General features: G+C 47.2%; 1 protein-coding gene across 1 annotated transcript; it reads left to right on the top strand.

Annotated features, from left to right (window-relative positions):
• Positions 1-6,803: 6,803 nt before the first annotated feature.
• Positions 6,804-7,821, top strand: LOC148453491 (uncharacterized). Its single transcript, XM_088462060.1, has one exon. The coding sequence runs from the start codon at positions 6,884-6,886 to the stop codon at positions 7,766-7,768; it is 885 nt and encodes a 294-aa protein (XP_088318186.1). The 5' UTR covers positions 6,804-6,883; the 3' UTR covers positions 7,769-7,821.
• The last annotated feature ends 1,588 nt before the right edge of the window (positions 7,822-9,409 follow it).

Raw genomic sequence — 9,409 nt, 5'->3', positions numbered from 1 at the left:
TGCTTTGTCATGTTTTATTACCATGTTCCAGCAACGCTCTGATCTCTCTCACTGTTCTCACCCTGTTGTGGGGTATTTCCCTGCTCTGCCGCTGATTGTTACCCTGTTCCTGCTTTGTCATGTTTAATTACCATGTACCAACAAAGCTCTGATCTCTCTCGCTGTTCTCCCCCTGTTGTGGGCTATTTCCCTGCTCTGCCGCCAGTTGTTACCCTGTTCCTGCTTACCATGTATTATTACCATGTACCAACAACGCTCTGATCTCTCTCGCTGTTCTCAACCTGTTGTGGGCTATTTCCCTGCTCTGCCACCGGTTGTTACCCTGTTCCTGCTTACCTTGTTTTATTACCATGTTCCAGCAATGCTCTGATCTCTCTCACTGTTCTCACCCTATTGTGGGCTATTTCCGTGCTCTGCCACCGATTGTTACCCTGTTCATGCTTTGTCATGTTTTATTACCATGTACCAACAACGCTCTGATCTCTCTCTCTGTTCTCGCCCTATTGTGGGCTATTTCCCTGCTCTGCCACCGGTTGTTACCCTGTTCCTGCTTTGTCATGTTTTATTACCATGTACCAACAACGCTCTGATCTCTCTCACTGTTCTCGCCCTATTGTGGGCTATTTCCTTGCTCTGCCGCCAGTTGTTACCCTGTTCCTGCTTACCATGTTTTATTACCATGTACCAACAACGCTCTGATCTCTCTCTCTGTTCTCGCCCTATTGTGGGCTATTTCCCTGCTCTGCCGCCGGTTGTTACCCTGTTCCTGCTTTGTCATGTTTTATTACCATGTACCAACAACGCTCTGATCTCTCTCACTGTTCTCGCCCTATTGTGGGCTAATTTCCTGCTCTGCCACCGGTTGTTACCCTGTTCCTACTTTGTCATGTTTTATTACCATGTACCAACAATGCTCTGATCTCTCTCACTGTTCTCACCCTATTGTGGGCTATTTCCCTGCTCTGCCGCCGGTTGTTACCCTGTTCCTGCTTACCATGTTTTATTACCATGTACCAACAACGCTCTGATCTCTCTCACTGTTCTCACCCTATTGTGGGCTATTTCCCTGCTCTGCCGCCGGTTGTTACCCTGTTCCTGCTTTGTCATGTTTTATTACCATGTACCAACAACGCTCTGATCTCTCTCACTGTTCTCGCCCTATTGTGGGCTATTTCCCTGCTCTGCCACCGGTTGTTACCCTGTTCCTACTTTGTCATGTTTGTTACCCTGTACCAGCAACGCTCTGATCTCTCTCACTGTTCTCACCCTATTGTGGGCTATTTCCCTGCTCTGCCGCCGGTTGTTACCCTGTTCCTGCTTACCATGTTTTATTACCATGTACCAACAACGCTCTGATCTCTCTCACTGTTCTCGCCCTATTGTGGGCTATTTCCCTGCTCTGCCACCGGTTGTTACCCTGTTCCTGCTTTGTCATGTTTTATTACCATGTACCAACAACGCTCTGATCTCTCTCACTGTTCTCGCCCTATTGTGGGCTATTTCCCTGCTCTGCCACCGGTTGTTACCCTGTTCTTTCTTTGTCATGTTTTGTTACCCTGTACCAGCAACGCTCTGATCTCTCTCACTGTTCTCACCCTATTGTGGGCTATTTCCCTGCTCTGCCGCCGGTTGTTACCCTGTTGCTGCTTACCATGTTTTATTTCCATGTACCAACAACGCTCTGATCTCTCTCACTGTTCTCACCCTATTGTGGGCTTTTTCTCTGCTCTGCCACCGGTTGTTAACCTGTTCCTGCTTTGTCATGTTTTGTTACCCTGTACCAGCAACGCTCTGATCTCTCTCACTGTTCTCACCCTATTGTGGGCTATTTCCTTTCTCTGCCGCCAGTTGTTACCCTGTTCCTGCTTTGTCATGTTTTATTACCATTTACCAACAACACTCTGATCTGTCTCACTGTTCTCACCCTATTGTGGGGTATTTCCCTGCTCTGCTGCCGGTTGTTACCCTGTTCCTGCTTTGTCATGTTTTATTTCCATGTACCAGCAACGCTCTGATCTCTCTCACTGTTCTCGCCCTGTTGTGGGCTATTTCCATTCTCTTCCGCCGGTTGTTACCCTGTTCCTGCTTTGCCCAGTTTTATTACCCAGTACCAGCAACGCTCTGATCTCTCTCACTGTTCTCGCCCTATTGTGGGCTATTTCCCTGCTCTTCCGCCGGTTGTTACCCTGTTCCTGCTTTATCATGTTTTATTACCCTGTATCAACAACGCTCTGATCTCTCTCTCTATTCTCACCCTATTGTGGGCTATTTTCCTGCTCTGCCGCCGGTTTTTACCCTGTTCCTGCTTACCATGTTTTATTACCATGTACCAACAACACTCTGATCTCTCTCACTGTTCTCACCCTATTGTGGGCTATTTCCTTGCTCTGCTTCCGGTTGTTACCCTGCTCCTGCTTTGTCATGTTTTATTACCATGTACCAACAACGCTCTGATCTCTCTCACTGTTCTCGCCCTATTGTGGGCCATTTCCCTGCTCTGCCACCGGTTGTTACCCTGTTCCTGCTTTGTCATGTTTTGTTACCCTGTACCAGCAATGCTCTGATCTCTCTCACTGTTCTCACCCTATTGTGGGCTATTTCCCTGCTCTGCCGCCAGTTGTTACCCTGTTCCTGCTTACCATGTTTTATTACCCTGTACCAGCAACGCTCTGATCTCTCTCACTGTTCTCGCCCTGTTGTGGGCTATTTCCTTGCTCTGCCGCTGATTGTTACCCTGTTCCTGCTTTACCCAGTTTTATTACCATGTACCAACAACACTCTGATCTGTCTCACTGTTCTCGCCCTGTTGTGGGGCTCTGCCGCTGATTGTTACCCTGTTCCTGCTTTGTCATGTTTTATTTCCCTGTACCAGCAACGCTCTGATCTCTCTCTCTGTTCTCACCCTATTGTGGGCTATTTCCCTGCTCTGCCGCTGATTGTTACCCTGTTCCTGCTTTGTCATGTTTTATTACCCTGTACCAGCAACGCTTTGATCTCTCTCACTGTTCTCGCCCTATTGTGGGCTATTTCCCTGCTCTGCCGCTGGTTGTTACCCTGTTCCTGCTTACCATGTTTTATTACCATGTTCCAGCAACGCTCTGATCTCTCTCACTGTTCTCGCCCTGTTGTGGGCTATTTCCCTGCTCTGCCGCTGATTGTTACCCTGTTCCTGCTTTGTCATGTTTTATTACCCTGTACCAGCAACGCTCTGATCTCTCTCACTGTTCTCACCCTATTGTGGGCTATTTCCATGCTCTGCCGCTGGTTGTTACCCTGTTCCCGCTTTACCCAGTTTTATTACCATGTACCAACAATGCTCTGATCTCTCTCACTATTCTCCCCCTATTGTGGGCTATTTCCCTGCTCTGCCGCTGATTGTTACCCTGTTCCTGCTTTGTCATGTTTTATTACCATTTACCAACAACGCTCTGATCTCTCTCACTATTCTCACCCTATTGTGGGCTATTTCCTTGCTCTGCCGCTGGTTGTTACCCTGTTCCTGCTTTACGCAGTTTTATTACCCTATACCAGCAACACTCTGATCTGTCTCACTGTTCTCGCCCTGTTGTGGGCTATTTCCCTGCTCTGCCGCTGGTTGTTACCCTGTTCCTGCTTTACCCAGTTTTATTACCATGTACCAACAACACTCTGATCTCTCTCACTGTTATCTCCCTGTTATGCGCTATTTCCATGCTCTTCCATCGGTTGTTACCCTGTTCCTGCTTTGCCCAGTTTTATTACCCTGCACCAGCAATGCTCTGATCTCTCTGACTGTTCTCGCCCTGTTGTGGGCTATTTCCCTGCTCTGCCACCGGTTGTTACCCTGTTCCTGCTTTGTCATGTTTTGTTACCATGTTCCAGCAATGCTCTGATCTCTCTCACTATTCTCACCCTATTGTGGGGTATTTCCCTGCTCTGCTGCCGGTTGTTACCCTATTCCTGCTTTGTCATGTTTTATTACCATTTACCAACAACGCTCTGATCTCTCTCACTATTCTCACCCTATTGTGGGCTATTTCCTTGCTCTGCCGGTGATTGTTACCCTGTTCCTGCTTTACCCAGTTTTATTACCATGTACCAACAACACTCTGATCTGTCTCACTGTTCTCACCCTGTTGTGGGCTATTTCCCTGCTCTGCCGCTGGTTGTTACCCTGTTCCTGCTTTACCCAGTTTTATTACCATGTACCAACAACACTCTGATCTCTCTCACTGTTATCGCCCTGTTATGCGCTATTTCCATGCTCTTCCATCGGTTGTTACCCTGTTCCTGCTTTGCCCAGTTTTATTACCCTGCACCATCAACGCTCTGATCTCTCTGATTGTTCTCGCCCTGTTGTGGGCGATTTCCCTGCTCTGCCACCAGTTGTTACCCTGTTCCTGCTTTGTCATGTTTTGTTACCATGTTCCAGCAACACTCTGATCTCTCTCACTATTCTCACCCTATTGTGGGGTATTTCCCTGCTCTGCCGCCATTTGTTACCCTGTTCCTGCTTTGTCATGTTTTATTACCATTTACCAACAACGCTCTGATCTCTCTCACTATTCTCACCCTATTGTGGGCTGTTTCCTTGCTCTGCCGGTGATTGTTACCCTGTTCCTGCTTTACCCAGTTTTATTACCATGTACCAACAACACTCTGATCTGTCTCACTGTTCTCGCCCTATTGTGGGCTATTTCCCTGCTCTTCCGTCGGTTGTTACCCTGTTCCTGCTTTGCCCAGTTTTTTTACCCTGCACCATCAACGCTCTGATCTCTCTCACTGTTCTCACCCTATTGTGGGCTATTTCCCTGCTCTGCCACCAGTTGTTACCCTGTTCCTGCTTTGCCCAGTTTTATTACCCTGTACCAACAACGCTCTGATCTCTCTCACTGTTCTCGCCCTATTGTGGGCTATTTCCCTGCTCTGCCGCTGATTGTTACCCTGTTCCTGCTTTGTCATGTTTTTTTACCCTGTACCAACAACGCTCTGATCTCTCTCACTGTTCTCGCCCTATTGTGGGCTATTTCCCTGCTCTGCCGCTGGTTATTACCCTGTTCCTGCTTTGTCATGTTTTGTTACCATGTTCCAGCAATGCTCTGATCTCTCTCACTATTCTCGCCCTATTGTGGGCTATTTCCTTGCTCTGCCGCAGGGTGTTACCCTGTTCCTGCTTTGTCATGTTTTATTACCATGTACCAACAACGCTCTGATCTCTCTCACTATTCTCACCCTATTGTGGGCTATTTCCCTGCTCTGCCGCTGATTGTTACCCTGTTCCTGCTTACCATGTTTTGTTACCCTGTACCAGCAACGCTCTGATCTCTCTCACTGTTATCGCCCTGTTGTGGGCTATTTCCCTGCTCTGCCGCTGATTGTTACCCTGTTCCCGCTTACCATGTTTTATTACCATGTACCAACAACGCTCTGATCTCTCTCACTATTCTCGCCCTATTGTGGGCTATGTCCCTGCTCTGCCTCCGGTTGTTACCCTGTTCCTGCTTTGTCATGTTTTGTTACCATGTTCCAGCAATGCGCTGATCTCTCTCACTATTCTCCCCCTATTGTGGGCTATTTCCCTGCTCTGACGCTGGTTGTTACCCTGTTCTTGCTTTGTCATGTTTTGTTACCATGTACCAGCAATGCGCTGATCTCTCTCACTATTCTCCCCCTATTGTGGGCTATTTCCCTGCTCTGCCACCGGTTGTTACCCTGTTACTGCTTTGTCATGTTTTGTTACCCTGTACCAGCAATGCGCTGATCTCTCTCACTATTCTCCCCCTGTTGTGGGCTATTTCCCTGCTCTGCCGCCGGTTGTTACCCTGTTCCTGCTTTGTCATGTTTTGTTACCATGTTCCAGCAATGCTCTTATCTCTCTCACTGTTCTCGCCCTGTTGTGGGCTATTTCCTTGCTCTGCCGCCGGTTGTTACCCTGTTCCTGCTTTGTCATGTTTTGTTACCATGTACAAACTGTGCTAAGGGCTGTTTCACTGCTCCTGTTTCCTGTGGCGGCTGTTATCCTTTTTTGCCTTCCTGTGGGTTGTTGGCCATGCACCATTTTCCTGCTCCCAGTCTGCCATGTGCTGTTCCTGTTGGCCCATGGGCTGTCACCCTGTTCTCATCGGCCAGCGTGTTGTCTCCATGTTCATATTCTGTTATTGCTTGTATTGTATTCTATTAAACATCATATGCTATATCTTGTGGGAATTTATATTCTGATAGAATATACCTACACAGAGGTTTTATATTGGGGTCCCTAATCGACCTCACAGTAAAGTGCACAGTAATTACAAGACTGACTTAGTAAACACATAGTACAGTAGTCATATAAGAGCAATATACGGTACAAACATTTTATAGGATTGTGAGTCTTGGGAAGAGTGAGTGATCGGGGTCAGACGGGGGTGATTCTTTGGAGAAGACAGGACTTGTATAACCACAACTCCTGTCACTTGCCAGCCCCTACTATATGTTATTTGACAACAGTGGCTGTAATTGCCCTGAAGGGACACCAGGATATGTAGTTTGCTCCAGGTAAGAAGAAGTATTACAAGTGGAATAATGAGACAACCACATATGTGGAGATTAGAAACTTGGTCACATTGATCAGAGATTGAGAATGATCAGTGGGTGGAATTGAGCCACAATGTCATTTGCAGGTTACGCACAATGTTTCTTAAAGAAATGGTCCAGTAGAGATTTTGAGGAGAGACAGGGTTCTCTCTCCACGCTAGTACTGAGAGCTTACAATCATAAAGCCTTATTCTGCCATACACATCTGTTTCTAATTGCAGTAACGAGTTTGTCTCTTGCAGGTGGAGGAGCACTGCATCTGTCTGTCTGACAACATCTCATTAACATGATTAACAGTTAATAAATCACCAGTAGAGAAGGACGAGCAACTATGAACAACAAGTCAAGTATTGACACGTTGGAGAAAAAGGACCATGAGAAACCTGCTGTAGAGAAAACATCTGAAATACCTCCAAGTGTTAATATCAAAGTGGAGGATCTTCAGAAACCAGTAAAGTCTCAACGAAAGCGGCAGAGGGCTCCACCCAAACCTGATGCATTCATATGTGGTGACTGTGGTAAAGGCAGCCCGTGTAAATCGGCTCATCTGCGCCACATGAAGACCCACACTGGAGAGAGACCGTATATGTGCAACGACTGTGGGAAAAGATTTATTCAAATATCAGAATACAAGAACCACCAAAGGTCACACACAGGGGAGAAGCCCTACACCTGCAGTGAGTGTGGCAAATGTTTCAGCCGCTGTACCTACCTCACCATGCATATGAGGACACACACTGGGGAGAAACCTTATATGTGCCTAGATTGCGGCAAAAGCTTCATCCAGCACCCGCACTTAGTCAACCACCAGAGGATCCACAGTGGGGAGAAGCCTTATACCTGTCTAGACTGTGGGAAGAGCTTCAGCCGCAGCTCCACACTGGTAATCCACAACAGAACCCACACAGGGGAACGGCCCTATACCTGCGCAGAATGCGACAAGAGCTTCCTCCGCAGCTCCGACTTCCAGCGTCACCGTAAGATTCACCTGGCCAAGTCATCCCTCAACTGCCTAGAGTGTGGTAAAGGATTCAGCAGGAGCTCTCACCTCACCAAACACCAACTCAGCCACACCAAGGAAAAGCCCCACATGTGTGTGGAGTGTGGAAAACGTTTCACATGTAAAACGACATTCAGGCGTCACCAAAACACGCACAGGATTAATGCCTTGTACATGTGCTGGAAGAAGATGCAATCCGGCATTTCCTCCTATTAGTCCACAATCATGGGATCACTGACTGCAGCTTGTGCACAGATATAAGTCATGCCTTCCTGAGGACAAAGAGTATCACTATAGGCAATCCATGCCTTCCTGAGGACAACGAGTATCACTACAGGCAATCCATGCCTTCCTGAGGACAACGAGTATCACTATAGGCAATCCATGCCTTCCTGAGGACAAAGAGAACCACTATATGCAATCCATGCCTTCCTGAGGACAACGAGTATCACTATAGGCAATCCATGCCTTCCTGAGAACAACGAGTATCACTATAGGCAATCCATGCCTTCCTGAGGACAACAAGTATCAATATAGGCAATCCATGCCTTCCTGAGGACAAAGAGTATCACTATAGGCAATCCATGCCTTCCTGAGGACAAAGAGTATCACTATAGGCAATCCATGCCTTCCTGAGGACAACGAGTATCACTATAGGCAATCCATGCCTTCCTGAGGACAGCGAGTATCACTATAGGCAATCCATGCCTTCCTGAGGATAAAGAGTATCACTATATGCAATCCATGCCTTCCTGAGGACAAATAGTATCACTATAGGCAATCCATGCCTTCCTGAGGACAACGAGTATCACTATAGGCAATCCATGCCTTCCTGAGGACAACGAGTACCACTATAGGCAATCCATGCCTTCCTGAGGACAACGAGTACCACTATATGCAATCCATGCCTTCCTGAGGACAACGAGTACCACTATATGTAATCCATGCATTCCTGAGGACAAAGAGAACCACTATATGCAATCCATGCATTCCTGAGGACAACGAGTATAACTATAGGCAATCCATGCCTTCCTGAGGACAGCGAGTATAACTATAAGCAATCCATGCCTTCCTGATGACAACGAGTATAACTATAGGCAATCCATGCCTTCCTGAGGACAACGAGTATCACTATAGGCAATCCATGCCTTCCTGAGGACAACGAGTATCACTATAGGCAATCCATGCCTTCCTGAGGACAACGAGTATCACTATAGGCAATCCATGCCTTCCTGAGGACAAAGAGTATCACTATAGGCAATCCATGCCTTCCTGAGGACAAAGAGAACCACTATATGCAATCCATGCCTTCCTGAGGACAACGAGTATCACTATAGGCAATCCATGCCTTCTTGAGGACAGCGAGTATCAATATAGGCAATCCATGCCTTCCTGAGGACAACGAGTATCACTTTAGGCAATCCATGCCTTCTTGAGGACAGCGAGTATCAATATAGGCAATCCTTGCCTTCCTGAGGACAGCGAGTTTTACTATAGGCAATCCATGCCTTCCTGAGGACAGCGAGTATAACTATACGCAATCCATGCCTTCCTGAGGACAACGAGTACCACTATATGTAATCCATGCATTCCTGAGGACAAAGAGAACCACTATATGCAATCCATGCATTCCTGAGGACAACGAGTATCACTATAGGCAATCCATGCCTTCCTGAGGACAACGAGTATCACTAAAGGCAATCCATGCCTTCCTGAGGACGAGTATCACTATAGGCAATCCATGCCTTCCTGAGGACAACGAGTATAACTATAGGCAATCCATGCCTTCCTGAGGACGAGTATCACTATAGGCAATCCATGCCTTCCTGAGGACGAGTATCACTATAGGCAATCCAT

Source organism: Taudactylus pleione, unplaced genomic scaffold (assembly GCF_031769625.1).
Source record: "Taudactylus pleione unplaced genomic scaffold, aTauple2 ptg001142l, whole genome shotgun sequence".
Taxonomy (NCBI): domain Eukaryota; kingdom Metazoa; phylum Chordata; class Amphibia; order Anura; family Myobatrachidae; genus Taudactylus; species Taudactylus pleione.
Note: the sequence above shows the minus strand (reverse complement) of the source record. Positions and strands in the feature narration are given on the sequence as shown.